At 50.1% G+C, this 20716-nt stretch overlaps 8 protein-coding genes across 8 annotated transcripts; 5 read left to right on the forward strand and 3 right to left on the reverse strand.

Moving 5' to 3' along the window:
- Positions 1-848: 848 nt before the first annotated feature.
- Positions 849-3253, forward strand: J4E82_002085 (uncharacterized protein; the record flags this gene model as incomplete). Its single annotated transcript, XM_051728388.1, has 2 exons — positions 849-856; positions 1075-3253. 2 exons carry the CDS (start codon positions 849-851, stop codon positions 3251-3253), a joined length of 2187 nt encoding a protein of 728 aa, XP_051591801.1.
- A 506-nt stretch (positions 3254-3759) lies between these two features.
- On the reverse strand, positions 3760-4067 carry J4E82_002086 (uncharacterized protein; the record flags this gene model as incomplete). The annotated part of the gene is made up of 2 exons (XM_051728389.1): positions 3760-3940; positions 3991-4067. The coding sequence occupies 2 exons, from the start codon at positions 4065-4067 to the stop codon at positions 3760-3762; spliced, it is 258 nt and encodes an 85-aa protein (XP_051591802.1).
- Positions 4068-4364: 297 nt separating this feature from the next.
- Positions 4365-6077, forward strand: J4E82_002087 (uncharacterized protein; the record flags this gene model as incomplete). The annotated part of the gene is made up of 1 exon (XM_051728390.1): positions 4365-6077. The coding sequence occupies one exon, from the start codon at positions 4365-4367 to the stop codon at positions 6075-6077; it is 1713 nt and encodes a 570-aa protein (XP_051591803.1).
- Positions 6078-8421: 2344 nt separating this feature from the next.
- J4E82_002088 (uncharacterized protein) lies at positions 8422-10469 on the reverse strand (the record flags this gene model as incomplete). Its single annotated transcript, XM_051728391.1, has 3 exons — positions 8422-9071; positions 9121-10232; positions 10285-10469. 3 exons carry the CDS (start codon positions 10467-10469, stop codon positions 8422-8424), a joined length of 1947 nt encoding a protein of 648 aa, XP_051591804.1.
- Positions 10470-10953: 484 nt separating this feature from the next.
- On the forward strand, positions 10954-11662 carry J4E82_002089 (uncharacterized protein; the record flags this gene model as incomplete). Its single annotated transcript, XM_051728392.1, has 2 exons — positions 10954-11472; positions 11531-11662. 2 exons carry the CDS (start codon positions 10954-10956, stop codon positions 11660-11662), a joined length of 651 nt encoding a protein of 216 aa, XP_051591805.1.
- Positions 11663-12930: 1268 nt separating this feature from the next.
- J4E82_002090 (uncharacterized protein) lies at positions 12931-13785 on the reverse strand (the record flags this gene model as incomplete). The annotated part of the gene is made up of 2 exons (XM_051728393.1): positions 12931-13262; positions 13371-13785. The coding sequence occupies 2 exons, from the start codon at positions 13783-13785 to the stop codon at positions 12931-12933; spliced, it is 747 nt and encodes a 248-aa protein (XP_051591806.1).
- A 476-nt stretch (positions 13786-14261) lies between these two features.
- On the forward strand, positions 14262-15338 carry J4E82_002091 (uncharacterized protein; the record flags this gene model as incomplete). Its single annotated transcript, XM_051728394.1, has 3 exons — positions 14262-14610; positions 14659-14894; positions 14943-15338. The coding sequence occupies 3 exons, from the start codon at positions 14262-14264 to the stop codon at positions 15336-15338; spliced, it is 981 nt and encodes a 326-aa protein (XP_051591807.1).
- Positions 15339-16001: 663 nt separating this feature from the next.
- Positions 16002-19008, forward strand: J4E82_002092 (uncharacterized protein; the record flags this gene model as incomplete). The annotated part of the gene is made up of 5 exons (XM_051728395.1): positions 16002-16253; positions 17761-17865; positions 17920-18150; positions 18206-18348; positions 18399-19008. The coding sequence occupies 5 exons, from the start codon at positions 16002-16004 to the stop codon at positions 19006-19008; spliced, it is 1341 nt and encodes a 446-aa protein (XP_051591808.1).
- Between the last annotated feature and the right edge of the window lie 1708 nt (positions 19009-20716).

The raw sequence follows: 20716 nt of genomic DNA on the forward strand, positions 1-20716 counted from the left end.
ATGACAAGACAATGAATGTGTTGGAAGGGCGGAGCCGATGGGCAAAGGGTATCGTACGAGGATGTGAGATCTTGGGAATGCTGGGAGCGTTATGGTAAGTCTGAAACACCACGTGGACTCGAATCACTAGGACCTCAGCTTACCAGCAGCAGCATGGTTGCCTACTTCGCATTCGCTCTCTTTGCCGCGTACATGAATCAACGAGCCGATGTGCAACAGTCGATCAGACTAGACGATCTTAGTAACCCTTCGTCCACTACCCACACTGACAACCACCGTGATCTACCATCTGCTGGCCTCGGCACTCGGGCAGGCCCCATTCGGATGAACAACTTCGGCATCACATTCATAGATGCTACCCCAGGCTCAGACAGCCAGTCCAGAACTGAAAGGTGCCGGCAAAGGCCGTGTGAGGATCAAGAAGTTCTGACAAATCCCTTCGCAGATCCTGAAGACCCGTATAGAGGCGGGGTGGGGAGTCAGAGGTCAGACAGTGGAGATAAACAATCCTGAAAAAGTGCTACTCGACAAGCAGGCAGCAGGGATAGGTATTCATCAGTCCCTCAATTTCTCGGCACACTCATCGTAAATTCGGTCCTGTAGCTAAGACGTATATGATGAACTGTAGATTTCATTGGTCACATTACAAGCGCTTCCAAATGTTCAGCTTCTTCCACAGTCCGACGATATGTCTCCTCTTCATAACAGCCAGGCTGACTAACGAGTGACTAATTGTTGCAATGGAGTACTCGAACAATGGGGAAATGCGCTAATTGATTGCCCGTCAGCGCGTACAAGAACGACGCTACCTTCTCGGCAAAACTGGCGTGAAAGAGACTTGAACAACGATGGAGTCGTCTGGTACTGAACAAAGGAATCAGCCAGTTGCTCTCTTATGTCTTTGTCACTCGCATCAATTCCTCTTTTTACTCGTCTCTGGCTTTGTTCATTGATTTGGAGGAAATGGTACATATGATTCCAGGGTGCAACTTGCATTTGTGGCCGTCCACAGCCCTTCCAAATCTCAAGGCCTTATCTTCCAATAGCAAACAATAAGGTGTCAGTCATGTCTAGCGACAACGGTCAACGCCCTCCAACCGCCGGAAACACTGGTAGAGATGACCCACCACCCGCTTCGCGCCCGTTAGAAACCAGGGAAGATATTATCAACAAATGGCTCAAAGATAACTACATCGACTACAATCATCTGGGAACCCCTCTTGCGCTCAAAGTAGATGAATTCATCAAAATTGTTGCAACTCAATCTACAGACCCTGACAATAGTTGGCTAGACAACAATGCACTGGAACTGGCTGCAGTCATTTTGACGATTGAACTGAAAAACCGAAGCGATATAGTCATCGTGCCATCAAGCGCCGCCATCAGCCTGGCCCGCATCGGTCAGTGTATGTGCGGCAAGGATGAGTTTGAGAAAGGTGTTCTTTCGACCGGATGTTATGCTGCTATGAAGAAAGAGAACGTACGATGGATCGTTGTTCCCGTGACGGATGGTATGATTAGCAGAGACGAAAGCTCAATACCTGGGGGCGGCAGACATTGGGGCTTCATGATAATTGACAAGCAGAGAAATGATGCCAGATGGTTAGACGGCCATGTGACACTTGAGAAGAACCGCAAGGGCAAGTGGTGTATAACAAAAATGTATGGTGCAGGACGGGTTGCTGGTAAGATTCTCTGTGGATACGAAAAAGTTATGGATCTCAAGCGAGGGCAATTCACAGCAGCAACACTCAAACATGTCCCTAATGACACCAAAGAAAATAGCTATAAGTTCGATCAAGGCTCAGCGTGTGGACCATGGGTGTTCGCTATGCTTGAATATATACTCGATCACCCGAATTTTCTCACATGCGCGGATGGACTCTACGGCATATTTAGGCACAAATACAGGCAGCGGCACGGGAAAGCCATGGCCTTTCACTCATTAGCATCGCGCAAGCGCATACAGGAGATTATTCGGGGCGTGGCGGACAGCAACCTAGGAGATGATGTATTGCCGTACAAGATGAGTACGCGCATTTTGAAGATTCTCAACTATCCTAGCACTGTCGATCTGTTGGTTGGAATCAATTTCTTTAATCGAAGCAAGACATCTCCACCTGAACGTGGCCATAACGGAAATTCGGAGAAGGGGCTTGATGACGATGACGATGACGATAACGACAGCGACGATGATAGCGACGATGATAGCGACGATGATAGAGAAAACAGCGATGAAGCGGACGAAGGTCTGCAAAAGGCAATTGAAGAAAGTTTCCATTCTAACAAAAAGAATTCGGCACAAGGACCTCAAGGAGCTCAGGGTCCTACGAAGTCAAGGAAGCCTTCAGAGCCCCCAAGCAAGCCTCCGTCCTCCGAGCAAGCGACCTTTAATGTGATATATGAGGTCTTACTTCCCAAACATATCCCAAACTTCGAGCCTATGACAAGCGAGGAAGTTCAAGAGTGGGTCGATCGGCTTCCGTCCAGCACTAAAACTCGTACGAGCTTGATGAATACGTGGGGTCAGAAAGCTGTTCTCCAAAAGCTATTCGGTGGTTTTGATGAATTATCCCAAACGCAACTGCGGTCTTGGCGGGAAAAGGATCCACTGTTCAAGGATAGCCACGGTGTGGAAATCGAACATGTAACTACAATGCTGCAAGATAGCGTCAAAGACATAAGGGACATCTCGTTACAAGGAGGGATAATTTATTACCCTCTGAGCTACCTGGAAGACTTCGCAGTGCGAAACACAGTAGATCAAGCAACATTAGAGGCGGGTACAAAACTCGGGAACGACAATTTGGATGATGAGGATGGTGATGACATCTTTAATTACGACTATGAGGCCGAAGAAAACGATCCGATCCTACCACAACCTAAAGAACCAAGTGAGCAACCATCAGGCGTGGATACCTCTATTAAGCGGAAGCATGTGAAGGACAACGCCGATGCACCCACAGCGAAAAGACTCAAGCCGTCAAGACCAGACTTTCTAACGATGAAAGATTCCGAGCTACCCCTCTGGCTTGCGAGCGTACCTGAAAAGAAGAAAGCTCCGCTGCTCGACTCTGGAAGGAATTTGATTGATCCAATCCGTGCACGAATTCACCTCGAGGGCATATTCAACGGTACGTTCCGAGAATGGGCGGCCGAGGAGTCTTTTTCTGAGATAAGCAAGGAAGAGATCAAGGAATGGAGAAAGATGGTAGACGGTGGAAAGGGTTTTATTAAGGATTTGGTACCGTAGCGACGATGCAGGCCTGAGAAGATTTCTGGACAAGAAACTGTACCCACGGGAAATGACATATTTACCGGATTATAGCCAGGACGAGACGAAATGGCCTGAGCATTGGAAGAAAGGAAAGGAGTAAAGGCGCTGGGAAGTGATAGAGCAGTTTGCTTGTTTGTCTTTCTTTCGATGCATACAAACATGATATCAGGCTTCATATGTACAGTAGCTTGTACAAAATTGTAAGATAATAACGAACTTGTTGGTCGTTTTCGGTTTGATTGAGACCTGAACATGTGATGGCTCACAGGCTGCTCTGTAGTGATGAGTCGAAGGACTCGTGTACACCTATACTAAAGATGTGTTGAAGCCACTCTTTGTCATCTAGGTGTGATCAGACTCTCACTCACGGCATCTGGGAGTGTAGCAAACTTACCTTTTGCCGCAACATGCCGAGAAGACGATAACTTGTTTTGGTTTGCTGTCCTGTTTTTGGGCGCGAATGAGAAGGCCTGTTCAGGACTTCACTTCCCGACGGGCGTGATCTTGGGTAGCGCGTCCCGCAGCTCTTCCCTATCCTTGTCGGTCGGGACGAGGCCAAATTTCTCTTCAGCCTTGTCGGATATGTATAGACCAGCGCCCGCGTACGCCATGACACCGACGCCAATCATCATGCGCGTCTTGGGCGGTATGCCCTTGAACCATCTATGTGAGTGTTAGTCGTATAAAATTACACGATCACAACGTGCACGTACTGCCAGACAGACATGTCAAGGATGAGAATGTGCAACTGCGCTGCAGTGGTGTCACAGAGTTCGGGATGACGACGCATAGAGGGTCAGTGCCAAGCCTAGAGGAACCCTCAGACTCCAGCGCGACACAACCATATCGTTCCCATGCACCTAGCGCATCTTGAAATCACGATCGACCATATAGAAAAGCCTGTATTCTTCTCCGACGCGCAGGTCGTTCCTTTGGAGCCAAGCCTGGCATGATAGCTTGGGACGTTGGACATCGATTGCCGCACCTCCGCACCAGCTCCGCACCTTGAGAACAGATGTGCGCGCTATTACCACCCGCTTCTTGAGCGCATCCGGCAGCACCATAAGGCTCCTACCACTCTCCAACTATGCCCGGCTTTCGCCGCTGGGGCAAGTCGAAATTCGAGCGCAATCCCGAGTCGTCGTTCAAGCTCCTCGCAGCCATCATCGTCATCACACTGTACCTCCTCATCAAGGAGTTCCAGAACCCGACTGTTCGAGACAGGGGTATACCAGCGTTTGGGGCACAGATCCAGCATGCAGACTGGAATGGAACAGGCAAGGCGGAAGAGGCACGGGCGAAGAGCGTGCGGGATGCCATGAAATATACCTTCTGGAAGTACAAGGAGAACGCTTGGGGCTGTGACGACATTCTCCCTGTGTCGGGAGGCAATTCCTCGTCCAGAAATGGGTGGGGTGCTTTCATCGTGGACTCGGCGAGCACCTTGGCCCTGATGGGACTATGGGACGAGCTGGCGCATTCTTTGGAGCATATACTGGCTATCGACTTCACCGAAGCGAAGGACCTCGTCGACCCTTTTGAAACCACAATACGATACTTGGGCGGGCTCTTGTCTATTGTGGACATGTACGACGTTGGGCTCATTCCGGAGGATATACTGAGCGAAGAGGCACGCGACCTTGTACTCGAGCATGCTGTCACTCTAGCAGGGAAGCTTGCCCCAGCATACGATACTCCCACAGGCATGCCGTGGCCCCGTGTCGATTTCGACACAGAACAAGGCGAACCAGACCCTTCTTGGGTCTTCAGCGACGACCCAACAAAACACGGCTACGACGAGCATCCCGCCATAGGCCCTGCGCGGACCGGCTCCTCCATACTCGAGAACCGCATCCTGACCAGATTGACTGGCGATCCCATCTATACGCAGAACTCGACAAATGCATGGGCACCCCTAGTGTGGTCCAACTGGAAGACACCGTGGGCTGGTATGGTCGACGCGCCCATCGATATCATGACAGGCGAGCCAGTGGGTCGCCAAAGGCACTGGGACGGTGGGCATGATTCATACTACGAATACCTTGTCAAGATGACACTCTTGGCCCCTCGGACAGATCCTCATATCGGCACATACAAGCGACGCTTTACCGACGCAGCCTACTCCCTACGCAAGCATCTCAGTTCCCGGTCCGCACCTGCACCTGATCACTACATGCAGCACTTGTACATCGGGCGTCATAACGATAAGCTGTACGAGAATCAGCAAGGACACCTCGCCTGCTTCGCACCTGGCACCATTCTCCTCGCTTCCAGACTTTACGACCAACCCTACCTCCGAACCTTTGCGCTCGCGCTCCTCGAGGGCTGCCGCCACTCGTACGCCTCCACACCTACGAAGATCGGTCCTGAGACCTGGGCCTGGATACCCAAGTTCGGATACGACGATCCGCACTTTGTCCCAGAAACCGCACGTCAGGAGCGAGAGGCCATGAAGAGCGGCATCTGGTCGCTGGAACCAGCATATAAAGGCCGGCCCGAGTATGTGGAAAGTCTCTTCTACGCATGGCGCATAACGGGCGATCAACGGTACCGTGAATGGGCCTGGGAAGCCTTCTCAGCTATGGAAAAGCATTGCAAAGCGCCATTCGGCTACGCACAACTTGCCGACGTTTACGATACGCATACGAAGGGTGAGGATAGGTGGGTAGACATGCAAGAAAGCTTCTGGGCAGCGGAAACATTAAAATACCTCTGGCTCACGTTCTCGGATGTCGAGGTTGCAAGCTTGGATAGCTGGGTGTTCAGTACTGAAGGCCATCCGTTCCGCATGATACGGTAAGGTACGTCGTAACGGTACGCTTTGGAACAAGAGAGTAGGGTTGTAGCATATTCATCAGGACAAAGGCGACAAAACAAGGCATAGAAGGCCATGGGAACCTCCAACAGGTGAAAGGGGCAGTTCAAAAATAGAGCGCTGTCAAAGCAGCAACGGCGCAATGATACCCTAAGTCAGATTCGCATCAATAAAAAGGTTAAGAACATTACAAGCTCCATTCGCTTCCTAACCATCTCTCTTATCTCCCACGGCCTGTCGCTTTGCTGGCTCATGGCACCCATCCTCAATCTTCAGTTGTTGACTGTCTATTGCACTTGTATGTACTGTTCAAGCTGTCCTCAATCAAAAGTAAAGTGAGACCTAGTACAGTTGGGTAGTACGAACGGTCGAGTGTTGAGGACATTCAATATAGACATCTGTCAGGAAGAGTAACTTTGAGCAAAGGTGTGACAGCAAAGGACATCGCGTAGCTGTATTTATAGGCAACATGTCCCTTCCTGGCGAGAACAAGATGTTTCTACCAGATAGCTGAGGTTGACAGTGGAAAAAGATTTCCTCCAACTTTCAGCTTCTTGTAGCTATTAAAATCGATTTCAGAGGTGTATTCGACCAGTGTATATGCAAACTACACTTTTGCGATAATAAAGAAAGAAAAGGGGAGACAGGTATACTCATGTACTGTATATGGTAGAGAAACGTCAGTTCTCGTCTGCAACTGAAAAATACGCGTCAGGAGTGGGTGCAAATGATTAAAGAACATTATGATGAGTTTTGCCTTCGAATGTAGATCAAGGTGGGAATTGTGAACGTATGGTTCAAGACCGTCCTTTTCTCTTATATTCTGCTTTACGTTGTCTTCATCGTGTGCCGCAGTGATATCCAAATATCACGACTCGTCAATATAAAGCCATCTTCAGCAATTTTCCGTCTCCGCAATCCGAACCTTCTTTGCTAGATTCGATTCATAGTGCGGTGAAGCAACTAGTCATCCCAACTTTGAGAGTGTTCACACTTGCTGGTCCGGCTGATGCATTGCAAATACGTGCAGCTCAGTTTCTGGTGACTAATGAACATCTCGTATACTTCACGCGCACTTTTAGAAAAACGCCATTAAAGAAAAATCTTGATATAACGACAGATAGTTTTGATAAATATGTAAGAAAGCTCAGCATTAACGGCATCAACCACCACCGCCGCCACCATCGCCACCACCACCATATCCTCCGCTGTCACCACCAGCACCACCATAAAGAGCCCAGCCGGAATGAGTTCCACCGCATCTCGAGCTCGGCCTCACCACTTCCATAACTTTGGCATGTGCTTGCTTTTTGATGTTGGTCATCGTATGCGTAGGGCCACGAGATTTTGCTAGCTTCATCGAGTCGCCGCTTCCACTGCGTTCTGCTCCAATGGATTTGCTCGACATACAGCCCATTACTGACGATCGCTGTGGTTTTCTACTCAAATTGACGCTTTGTCGAACCGGCCTAACCTAGATAAGTGATTATATAGGGTGAATAGGCGATACAGCTATACGCACAAGAAGTAAGCGGTGACTAGTGAGCTTGAATAGTGAGCTTGCTATCGACGAAGCGATCGCTGACCAGAAGTATCTACACGAAAGAACTGGGTTATGACTACTGATGGCATGCTATCATATATCATCTCCACGTCGAATACAGCTGGAGAGCCTGGGCTGATTCCAGGAGCACAGAAGGTCTTGTGACGACGCCTGTGGCTTGCGCCTATCTGTTATCGCGTAAAGTTTTACGCAGCAAAAATTGGCTGCAACTCGGGTCCCGACTTTTGACAATAAGAAACTGCACACACTTTGGATACTGGAACCATATATTCGAGGCGGTAATTGATGCTGGGTATATAAACGATAGAACAAGAGATGTAAAAGCGAAAGCAGACCATCGCTAAGATCAAAGCGGAAATAAACCGCGCTGGAACCACGAACTACGGAAGAATTTCGGGACACCATCTGGATGCAGTAATCGGAGGCGTGCAAATAGGCTTTCTGTGGGTTTTGTCCGAAAGTCTGCCCTGTGACGTGCAGCAGACTGGGCCTCGGCACGGACGGACATTGGACGCGACCACCGAGACGGAGTCATTGGCTCGTCAACAATACCCGATCGTCCGGTCTGGAGGATATGCCTCCGAAGAGAGGCCGCATGATGTGTGCGGCGTTTGATGCATGAAAGGAAGTCCGGTGAGACGGCGAAGATTTATGCAAGCGCAATCGACGCTGATTGGTGTCGAGTCGGGACGATGGAAATAAATGTTTCGTACCCAGTGTCAGACCTCCATATGCGAGGGCACAAGGCTTTTGATATACCTTGGTTCAGACCGCACCCATGAGAAACTTCCAGTGAAAATCGGTACTGGTGATGTCAAGCGAAGGAGTTACGTCCCGCAAACTCGGCAGCTTTTCTACCCCATTGGTAGAACCATTTCCGTTAATCTTAGGAAGAGCTAGGTTATGGAGCAGGGAGACAGTCCGTCCTGAACCAGTCGCAAGTTCAAACGTATTGCCGTTTGGGCTTCCCCTGCCAACTGCATCGTGTAATGCTAGTCTCATCACCGATGTGATACGTCGAAACCGCTCAAACGCGTCTTCATGGGCGTCCTGGGCATCGCGAGGGCGAGGCATTTGCGAGGATAATTGTTCGCGGAAATAGTCGAACGACTTTGCGATCTGCAGTTCACCAGCATCCCAGCCCGGCATGGGTGAAGCATGAACTGCCAGCTTGTTCAAGCTAGTGATGGTGTTTATCAAGTTCAGCCAATCGATCAACGATACTGAATCGAAATGCTTGGTTGGAAGCTTTGTGCTGTTGTCGAGGAACTGTTCAGTCGACCGCACCAAGGTAACGCGTAGTGATAACTGGAAGCCTGAAGCCCAGGGTGTACTATCGCGATCCACGAGATCAATGGAAGCAGCGGTCCGATACAGATGTATGCGTGCTGCAAGCTGCAGCCATTGCAATATTGCTAGCGATGAATCAGTAACTATGCATCCTATCGTGGCATGGTTACTTACTGAAGTCATTTGCTTGCAGTTTGGACGCAAGACGGATGTTGTCCCATTTGTCACTCAATCGTTTGACCTGAGTACGAACCACGACCGCTTGCTCAGATTGATTACGAAAAGTCTCCTCCACGTCTTCCATGTATTGGCAGACATCAGTCAGTATTGGAAGCACCGCGTCCGACGTGTTCTCCCAGGAAGAAGCTAGTTCTGACGCGTAGTTCCGGAGTGTACTGGTATGTGACATAGCCCTTGCCTTTCCGGGCTCCATCAGACCTAGGTTGGAAGACAGGTAGTAGCATCCCAAATAGGCCCGCTTGGCTTCCCTATCTCTTGGGTTTTCCTTTTGTAGAGGACTCCTCACAGTCCTGGATATGCTGTCTAAGCCTAAGTCGTGTGCTATACCCAAGCACAGCTGAAGGAGCATAGTGATTGAAACAGCCTGGACGTCCATGTAGTGGTGATGCCAAGCTATGAAGACCAAGAGTCCTTGCAGAAGGTCTAGAGTCTTTTCACCTTTCATAATCCGGACCATAACCACCTTGCGGAACTCCAGGCTCAGTGCTCTCTGAAGCGAGACGGAATCATAAGAGGAAACTGTCAGCACGGCAAACATTAACATTGGCCGGCTCTGAAAGAGATCCTGGCAGCGGCATTCTCTTGATAATGATACGAAGGGGAAGAAGTCGACCATGTTACGGTACGTATCCAGCAGCATCTGCATATGCACTAAGCTGATGGATCTGATGACAGGATCCAGTCGACCAAGGTAAGACAACGTATCATTCATCGAATCCCAGAATGGCGCAGAAGTCTCAGATTGATTCGCGTGAGCCGGAAGAATGGAAGTTCTGGGGGCCGACGGCATGGACACAGGCTGAGCGGCAATTGGTGTTGGCGTCGGCATTTGCTGTGAGGAATCTAACAGCTGCGAAGGGATTGTGGCCACCGAGGGGAGACTACACTGCGTTGGAGTGGGTGCCATTGTTGCAACGATAGCAGATAACTTGTCCAACTTCTTGTCGAAGTCGCGCAGTTTGGTGGGTGTTTGGCCATCGCTGCGCGCCTTTGCTGGCCGTCTGCGCGCAACATGTTCCACACACTCGACTCTGGCCTTTTGGCATCTGGGGCACGTGTCATTCGATGTGGAGCAGAAATACAGTTGGGTAAACAAACCTCTGGCAAATGGCGGGCGTGTCAGATGGGACGCAGCGAACCTTGTGCTTTCGACAGCGCTCGCACGCAAAGGCGTTTCCTATTCTTCCTTCTTTTGCGTCCATGGCGGGGACTGAATTGGCAGTCCTAGGAGAAGGAGAGCCATCGGCCTCCGGCTGTGCGCTCATGTGGGGAAGTCCGATCATGTGGTGTGCCAAGTCCGGGGTCGAGCTTCGGTCGTGAATTGAGTGCCTCAAACGCGCGTAACGGGTGCACCAGAGATCAACGCTATGCTGACAGGGCAGTTGACAGTGCCGCAAGCCATTGCATTGGAACAAGAGCCTTTGAAATGGGTTCCGCCGAGGGTGTGTCCATGTGGCGGTGCGAAATGAATAAAGATACCTCGGGTAGTGTATGTCGGTATATTAATGGTCCGCTGGGAACCGGTTGCTTACTCCCGACAGCCTGGGGCGTGAAAGCCGCCTAATTGCCCTGGCGGAACTGGTCCGAAGCTCCATTCGGCACCAGTGCTTGATACCGTCAACGTTGCGCCTTAAATTGAATGGACGACGATGGTGATGGCCTCCAACGCTGGCGATAGCAAGCGGCGCGACGCTACTGTCATAGTGTCCTTGCGCTTCTCCGCCGGAAATTTAATCATGACTCACCTCTAGTGTCCCAAACCACGAAATGCCCTCGAGAGCTCATCGCGATTATCAAAAAGGCTTTGCCGGAAAAATAGGATGGGGGCAGAGGCCGGCGCTGCTACTTGTCGATGTTTGTAACGCCTACTGGAGCGACGCCAGTCCATTGGACACCAAATCGAACCCTGCGTCTGCGGCGGCGCCCGCGTCCATCGCAAAACTCGTCGCTGCCGCACGCCAAGGCAAGGTGCCGTTGATCTGGACGCGAGTCGAATACACGGAACCAGACATGTCGGATGCAGGACTTTTCTACAGCAAAGTACCGCTACTGAAGCTGTTCCAGACCGGCTGCGGCAATGGCCTTGAAAAATGGATTCCGGGACTAGAGCCTGCTGCTGGCGAAGTCGTTGTCTGCAAGCGTTACCCGTCCGCCTTCTTCGCGACCGACCTCGCTACACAGCTCCGGCTCTTCAACGTCGATACTGTCATAATCTGTGGCGTCAGTACAAGTGGTTGTGTGCGCGCGACTGCTCTTGACGCGATGTGTTATGGGTTTCGACCGATGGTGTGGACCGACTTGGCAACACATGAGTCGCTGTAAACGTCACTAACAATTTCACCAGGTCGTTGAAGAAGCATGTGGTGACAAGTCCCCTGCTGTCCACGATGCGAACATTGCCGATATCAACGCGAAGATGGCTGATGTCGTTTTTGAGGATGAGGCAATCGAGAAACTGGAGGCTGGATGGCAGTGAGTGTACTGCGCCGCCGAACCCGTCCCAAGGAGTGTAGCTCTGGCCGCTTTCTGCGAGTCATTCGTAGTCGCTCACGGTCTGTTCAAGCTTGCCTCCGTGATGGCGAGCGGGCACACCAAGAACGATATATGGACATAGCAAGCACCACAAGTCCAAATGGTACATATACAATTATTGGGTATACCTGCAACTCAAGCTATGTATAGACATGACCAAACGACGCACGATTTGTAGAACGTAATCCCAGTATCTGGCCTCAAGGGAGAGCCTGAAGCGTGGCACAGTGGTGGGTTCTTTCTCATTTTCCCGCCTTGCTTTGCAATTGCATACGTTGGGAATTGATTCCACTTCGACCAGCAAACGTTTCTTCACACTTTACTTTATCTCACTGTCTATCTTCAGGACGTACCACACTTTCACTTGAAATTGCTCACATCACTAGCCGACGAAGCCTCCCCACGACTGTCCACTCCTAGAGCGTATTTACGCGTTTGCTATCGAACACATCGTCACATTCCCTGGATTCACCTTTCAGGCTATGGTAGCTTGGGAGGCGACAAGAGACTATAACTAGCTCAACAATACCAATAGCTTCTCAAACCTGCAGAGAAGATCTCTCAAACGCTACCACGAAAGCGATCTCTAGCATGTCTCAAGAAAAAGCAATCTACCCGATATTGCATCATACTCCCGATCCTGGTGCAGAATCGATACCCAACTGTCTGTGGGAATGCTGCAGGTGCAGAAGAAGATGAGAGACAAAAGAGCTCGGCAACATTTGCATCGATTGCAGTAATAAGTACTGTATTGATTGCTGCCAACTTGCCGATTAGTTGATGTACAATCGTGTACTGTCTCAATGTCAAGGAGCATGGTAGTAGAAGGTGCAAGGTGCGTCAATATGCATTGTCTGGCTAGAACGCAGCAGCATGGCAGAAGAGTATGAACAGCAACACATTCAATGGATCAGACAAGGTGTGCTAGATGTGTTCGTTGGCGGGCGTTTATGTGCTATGGGTAAGTGTGATATGTGGGAAACCCCACTAGTACACATTCCCTCCCAGTTCTCCAAACTTCCAAAGGTAACATGCTCATGTTTCATTAGTCCCCCCTTTCCCAGCCGCGTTCTCTCACAATACGGTACCTCCGAGACCCCTCCGCTTCGAGGGATAGCATGCCTTTGTTGGATTGCATATCCGCTATGCACTGCTACAGTCTCCGAATAATCTAACCATGGCCTATACGGGCCGCTGGAATAGTGCTTCTCATCACTGAGTACCTAACGCCCATGGCAGATTAAAGCCTCCTTGAGAATTCGCCCCGTTAGATTTCTTCGGTCTCCACATGGCAAAGATTGGCGCAGGTGTCATCTCATGCGCGCACTTCCTCCATTCATCACTTGCCTCCGAGTCTTCGTTGTCAAAAGCAACCTTCAACAGAGACTGGAAACCGAATTTGTCGTAAAGCGGCTTGCCCATGCTAGATGCTTCCATCCAACATTCGAGGTCAAGCCCGTCAGCGCGTGTGATGCCAACATGCATGAGAAGAGAGCCAACGCCACGATTTCTATGAGCGGGATCCACCGCCATCCAATTGAGTGCTGATCATAGGTCAGCGGCAGGACGAAGATAATTCCTTTGATTCGTACAATCATATTTTTTAACCCAAAGATAGCGCGTTTGGAGAAAAGAAGAGGTGCTCCACTTACCACAATGGGGCCGCGTCATCCAATTCGCGCGCGGCCTGTACACCTGATTGAGAATTGACTCACAGAACCTCCGATGTTCGCCTTCGGGCCACCAAGGCGCGGTCAACTTTGGTATGCCTGCGACAAATGGGTTGGATGTCGAAATTACCCATTGCGAACAACCAACAGTCTTTTTGGTGACTGTATCGAAAGCGTAGAACCAATGGCTGGCGTTGTCGGCTTGGTGCTGTGTCCAGATGCGTTGTTTCGATTCAGCGATGGCAGCTTCGCGATGAGCCGTTGTGTAGCCAAGAACCGGAAAGAAGAGTTGCATAAACGGCTCGTAAGGTGTGTAGTTTGCAGCCCAAATAACCTTTATTATCTCATCCAGCTCTTCTTTTGTCTTTGCTTCTCGAATCACGTATCGTTGTCCCATTGCTGCTGACCGGTGTTCTGGTCAAGCGGCTCAAGCCATGGCGACATCGGACAGGTAAAGTAGTTTGCAACTACGCTACCTCGCCGCCGCTACGCATTGACAGCGCAATCGGAGATATAGCTTGACCCAAGTATTGGACATCGTAGATTGCCGTGTTAGGGTGAAGTATCCCAACAAGGAAGGTACCGTTGACACATTTAGCGTCTTGGCGAGGCTGGCAAGTAACAGCCTTGCGCCCCAGCACACCTCCCCAGATAGCCCCTCACCTTTCACACATGTTCCAGCCACTCGGTAACACTTGTATCGCTATCGCCATCTCCATCTGCTTGCGACCTTCCTCGATTGTACGGGGCGGGAAGACGGCTTTCTGGGCGATGTAACGATGAACCGAGGCTGGTCGCGTCGCTATTCATTCATGGTCCGAGCTCGGAGCGTTGTGGTTGGGGGACGTTCTCGTCGGGACATACTTGCGACATATGTTTGTGCAACTGCAGACGAGTTTTGGTTACACGCAATGGACGCCCCCCGTCTATGGAGGCGCGGAGGCTGGCTTCCTACCTTCACTTCACAAAGCGCATCGAAGAATGGAGCGGCCTCCAGCATATCAGCCAGTATGCAGCGATGAACAGGAAGAGATCTCAGCTGATTTGGAAGACAAGGGGGGCGTGTCGTGGGACTCTAAGAGTACTGAAATCATCCCGACTAACACACGAAGCTTCGTCGTGTACATGTCTCTTCTGCTGCTTTCTCTTTCAGCGAATATCTTACTCGTGATGGAAAATGCAAAGCTCCGTATCGCGCACATTCCAGCCAAGAGTAACTATAGTAAGCAAGGAGCCATCTAAGTCTCATTCTAGCTTACACATTTCGAAGGTGGACTAGCCTACGACACAACTGTGCCATATCACGCGATGACGGAGTACTGGCATCCGAACGCCAGTGATAGTGATATGGAGGCAGCATGGGACGCTATAAACACCAACGCTATGGCAATCACGCTCGAAGACGGATTCGCAAAACGTATGAGTCTACCTCCCTCTACTCGATTCCCATGGGATACTGAGCGAAGCATCTACTATATCAAAGGGATCCATGATCTGCATTGTCTCGTACGTATCCACAAGCTAAGCTGTACTTTAAATCGCTAACTCTGCCAGAAACTTGTCCGCAAAGCCATCGTCTCAAAGCACAAGGGTGACCCCCGGCCCTTCAATCTTCTTCACATCTACCACTGTCTCGATGGCCTTCGCCAGGATATCATGTGCACTGCGGACGATACACCAATGCCAGCTCCAGTTGCGCACCAAGGGGGTGATGGCCAGCTTCGACGGTGCCGTGACTGGGATAAGCTGATCTCATGGGCCACGCGTCCTGACCAACATGCTTGTTACGAATTCGACGATTACCGCGAAGCGACAAACACCCTGGAGAACTTCGCCTTCTGTCCACCGGAATCGCCATACCGGAAGTTTCAGGAGGCTTATTTCCAGTATCACGGACACAAAGACGCGTATGAACAGAGTGTCGACAGAGAAGAAATTGTAGTGTTCTAAAGCTGTGACTGGAACATAACTAAGAGAACAATGGCATGAGGACGGATTCGATTTTTTGCGCCAATTGAAATACGATTGTACCTTTCTTTGACTTTGACCGTAGTAAGAAAGACCGGTTGCTGTCAAAGTTCCGATAGATATGCGACCTGATATCGTTGGAGGCTACACCACATAATCAGCCTCAGCCCTGAGCTGCCGAACGTCATGGATCGGAAGTTTGTGTACTCTTAAAAATTCGTGGCCACGGGAAGTATCTACTCCGCTCTGTATATCACTGGACGGTCAATGTTATGGTCGCAGATCATCGACGAGTCTCTTGAACTGACTACAAGGCGAGAATGCAAGAAGCGCAGTGCAACGCTGATACGGAACCGGACGATTGTTGAAAGTGCCCGAGCTACCTCAAAGGCGTGCGTGTCTGAAACGTCGGGATGTCTTGATCACATACGAGAAGCAATGGTTCCGAAGATGCTACACTGGGTTCAAAGGAGTTCATACATATATTCCGTAGCGAAGGGCTGGAACCACACCATCTCATACACCACTTTCGCATTTGTAACCTTTTCCCTGAAGTAAGTAGGAATGCTCAAAAGGGCATGAACCTTCTAACGATGAGCAGCACCAAAAAGAGGAACTAAACATATTGTCTGCGATCCACCCACCATGCACATCACTACCGGTTTAATTCCGCTACTTGCCTCTGCGGTGGGCATCACTGCAGCTCCAACAACCCTGCATTCTGTCGCACGAGCCGTACCAGATATCAATGAAGTCGCCCGCAACCCGGCACCTATCGATGATAGAGTCAATTGGGATGATCACGGCAAACCGACACTTGGCGATATCAGTCACCTCAGTCAGGATGATACCAAGAAGCTTAAAGAACTCATAAAACATCTCCTTGGCGGCAGAGCGGTTGCTGATGCTGACAGCATCATCGTGGAGAGAAGCGTCCCTGATTTCCATCACCCAGCGAAGAACCCTGTGGAGATCCGTCCGTAAGCGTCTTGAGTTGAAGTACGAGCTCATGCTTTGTGGGATTCCGATCCAAGTAACATGTCAAGTTCCCAGGTTTGACTAAACTCGACGCATCTCACATTTGTTACGTACATGGAAGAGATGGAATTCTTCAGTCTCAAGCATGAGTCTCGAAGAGCGATGTAGCAGCATAACAGAATGCGAACATCCGTCACTTCACCGCTGCTTACGTGGGTTTTATCATTCAGCCTTGACCTTTGAACATCCGCCTTGGCGGCTGCCACAAACTTCTTTGTGCAACAATCTGTGAACAGCCATATCTGACAGATAGCGCCACCGTTGCGGCGGCCACCCGAATGCGACTTCGCCTATTGATGAGACACCACACAAGGTTGTGCTGTCAAATGTTCCACTGCCGGATTGCGCTACCACTTTTCAATCACGCGGTTACAAACAGACGTGGTACTGCGCCGAGTCCGATGTGTCGCAAGGTTCCACTAAGGTTAGCAGACCTTGGAGCAGGCTAGCAAGCGATTGCAGATTGACGAGCCTCCTACAAGCTATCAAGCTAATATACCGGCTTCTCTGATGCAGCTTACTACTCTAGCGCCCGACGTGTACCTTGAACTAACTTGCCAGCGTCTGTTAGCCTCACCAGACCTAGGCCGTGTAACAAAACGCCTGCTTTCACAAGGAGGCAGGTTCAGCCGAGTATACACAGATATCTAGTCGTCATTGCGTACTGGTCGCTTTATTTTGTTACACCTGTACAACGCTGTCCGACCGCTTGTCAGCCTAGTAAATCTTTGCCCAGCCAGCTCCCAATCTAATTGACCTCTCTCGTTTGCAAGTATGTGTCGCCTTCAAGGTGAAGAGCGGATAACGACAGTGTGTGCTGTACTGATTTTGAGTGGACCCCAAACGTAGGCTACCTGGCGGTATCTGACACTATCCCTCTATCAGATGGATAGGCGCATTGGGAACCTTGTTATCCATACGTACCAGCCGTTTGATTGCATGAGCACCAGTACTGACTGGCGCCCTTGCCCACCGCACATTCTGGTGTGTGTGTCGAGACTGTTTGTTCTTGCTGGCTGTCACTACCCTAAAATTTTCTTTTGGCGATTTGCGCTGCTCTTTTTGGTGCCCGATCTAATTACAACAAATACGATGCGATGATGGCGCCATCTCTCTTTGTTTCTTTTCATCACCCTGTCCCGCGCCAACCCGGAAGCAGCGCGGATGTCGGTCCGTTCGTCAATGTGGTTACTTGGATTCTCTTGATCACTTCCGCTTTGGCGGTCTTGACTAGGCTTATTACGAAGCGTGCACTCAGGAGGAGCCTTGATTTTGACGATGCGTTCGTTCTGCTTGCTTTGGTACGTCATCATGGGTGCAATTGCTCAAGTCTATGGATGTTTTCTTGCTAATTGATCTTGAGTAGCTTGCGAGTATAGGCTCTGGTGCATCGGTCAGCGTGCAGATCGACAGTGGCCTTGGACGAGATATTCATGTGTTGACTGAGCGTCAGATTGTGGTGTATCAGCAAGTAAGCATCTGATTCAGCCTTGTTGAGGCGACGTGTTCATTGATCGCGTTGCAGGCGGAATATGCGAACAAGCTGCTTTACATCGCAACATTATGTTTCGCGAAACTATCCATCATCTCGCTACTGATGATTCTGACTGAGTCGAAACTGCATCGGAATCTAGGCTTGGGTTTGACTGGATTCATCGCATTGTGGAGCGCGCTTTCCGAGGTCGTGTCGGCTTTCCAATGTGGCGCTATAGAGCCGTGGCGCTTTCTTGTTAGGGGAGGAGATTGCTTTGGTCTGGTATGTCGCAAAAGTAAGCTGGGATATCTGAGGCTGTTACTGACAATGTATCCAGGCTGCCTTCTGGCAGACGGTGGGTGTCGTCAACATAGTGACAGATTTGGCCTTAATACTGTTCCCAGTACACGTCATCATGACGCTACAGATGAGCACGAGTAAGAAGATCACTATCCTAACATTCTTTGGTGCGCGGTCACTGTAAGACGCAAAACATTCTGCCATAATCTTCCCCTCCTGACATGTCGCAGAGATATCGTAGCCTCCGCAGTCCAGATGGCCTACCTTCGTGGATTCACATCACCCAACCCGACTAAGGATCTTTGGAAATGGACACTTTTCACACAGATCATCGAGTGCATCACCATTCTCACATCATGTGTGCCTTACCTTCGTCCGCTCCTAGAATCTGTACCATCGGGCCTCTATGGGAGTGACGAGCTCCGACGTCGGGGTACATCCTCAGAACATGGCTATTCGCACAGTAAAAGCTTCTCGTATCAACTCTCAAGCACTACTTCAAAGGTGGGTGCTGGAATAAGACATAGTCATAAGAGTTACACGGAAAGCAACAGAATCAGACGATTCTTACCAATGCTTTCACAAGAGAAGACGACAAACGCCAATTCTGCATCCGGTGTTCCTGGAGGTCCTCGTCGTGCTGATGGGGAGATGGACGTTGAAATAACTGCTGTACATCACAAGCATGACCAGAAGCGGTGGGATGACAAAAGGTGGGAGACAGCCAGTACTGCAAGCCATTCCAAGATCTTAAAGACTACGGTTGTTAGCGCGCAATGGGAGGAAGCGGAGGTGAAGAGTTATGATGCTTCCAGCGATGAAATCGTGATCATGCATTGAATCGGATTCGCTAGTTAACCTTTTGCGATATCACCTTCGCTGAGTAATGATACCTTGCGATAACCAAATGAGCTATATTGTTTTATGATCTCCGACGTACAGTTCCCCAAAAGAATGTCTTTGGGGACTTCTCTCGATCAAAAGCACAATCGCACCACTAAACGTTGTCTCATCATGCTTGGAAAATTGTCCACTGAGGTGGTATCACAGTCACGCAAGCGATAGGGACCTTTCACTGTGCCATGACCCGTGAGCCAGGCCCATCTTTGAGTCATTCAGCGTTCTGGGGTGATACCGACCGCCTTAGCTCTCAAGAGACTCTAGTCAAGTGCTTGCCAGTCGTATCCGATTACACTCATACGTCGCATAAGCACGAGAGATCAGCGATAGCAATTGACCAGGTTAACGCCCGATCTCGGATCTCTACTCATACTTGAGTCCGCGCTTGTTCCAGTCGCCAAGAGGTCTTGTGCTTCCTCGGGCTTTCGTACTCCGTAGTATGCCGCAAAAGGAGTGTTTCACGCGTGCTGCACCAAGATGTAATGTGGCATGCCAGTAGCTGCACATGCTGGCATCCAAGAGTAGATAGAATCATGCAACAAGCATGGCATACACCTACGCAGGCTTCCGATAGCAGTGCCGCGTGTTGACAGACATGCTAGCCAAATCTCAGCTTGCACATCATCTGGTGCAAAGCGGCGCATCCCTTCCCAGGTAGCTCGCGTGTCGCTTGAGCCGTCGGGTAAGATATCGAAATACGTCATGATAGCTGTTGAAACCACGCGGATGTATTGAGAGGCGGATTTCCACGTGGGTCAACGATGACTAACCAGCTTCGTGGAACATAAGTGATCCACTCTCCTTTCATCCTCCAACAACTGCAACCCTCTTTGGCCATTTCCGTACCACAACAGATCTGCAGGAAGGCCTCGACTTTCGATCTTTACGGCATGACAGCGGTTGTTGTTGCCACTTGCTACCTGCTTAATCCTTGGTCCACATATAACTGGATAGCTATGGCAGCCCGTCGTCGCACGTTGAGAGACAAGTGCTGACGATGCCAGGTGCCTCTTATTGACTCCATTTTGTCTTGCAATCGAATGCTCTATCAACCCTCTTGCTAGTTGCAGAAACTGGAGACGCCGGTTTCCTAGGCATATGCACAGTATGATGACCGGGTGCAGATATGCATTCACCATTCAAGCATAGCCCATGCTGCTCGAAAAATACGCGAAGACGACTGGGAAAAACTTCGTTTGCCTCTACCACCTGAAAGACATATGAATGAGGGATCCACAACTATGCATGCCACCGCTTTTTGCAGCTTCGGCAGCCTGATTGTGCAACTCAAGCGCCAATCAACGCCCATTTACTGTGGACCAGTCACTCAGACTACGACTGCAGTGCGATACGTGGAATTGCGGGTTGCCGCCATCACTGCAGAGAGCCTCCAACTGCCTTTGCGGTGCGAATCACTGGCTTGGTGTCTGACTTTCATACGCTCGATTGCATTGCCGAACAGCCGCCTCCCGGTCCTCGCCTCTGCCGTCTTTGCAGGTGCACATGGCTCACGTTACATTTGGAAGGGGTATATATCGAGATTGACTTGCATAAAATATGCCCTGTATCACGACACACCTCCCGGGTATCTTCTTCTCTTTCCCTTCCTGGTCTATTTGCTTGCTGGAGACTTGTTACTGCGAACTGC

This window comes from Alternaria postmessia (assembly GCF_024291825.1).
Source record: "Alternaria postmessia strain BMP 2775 chromosome Unknown scaffold_8, whole genome shotgun sequence".
NCBI lineage: Eukaryota > Fungi > Ascomycota > Dothideomycetes > Pleosporales > Pleosporaceae > Alternaria > Alternaria postmessia.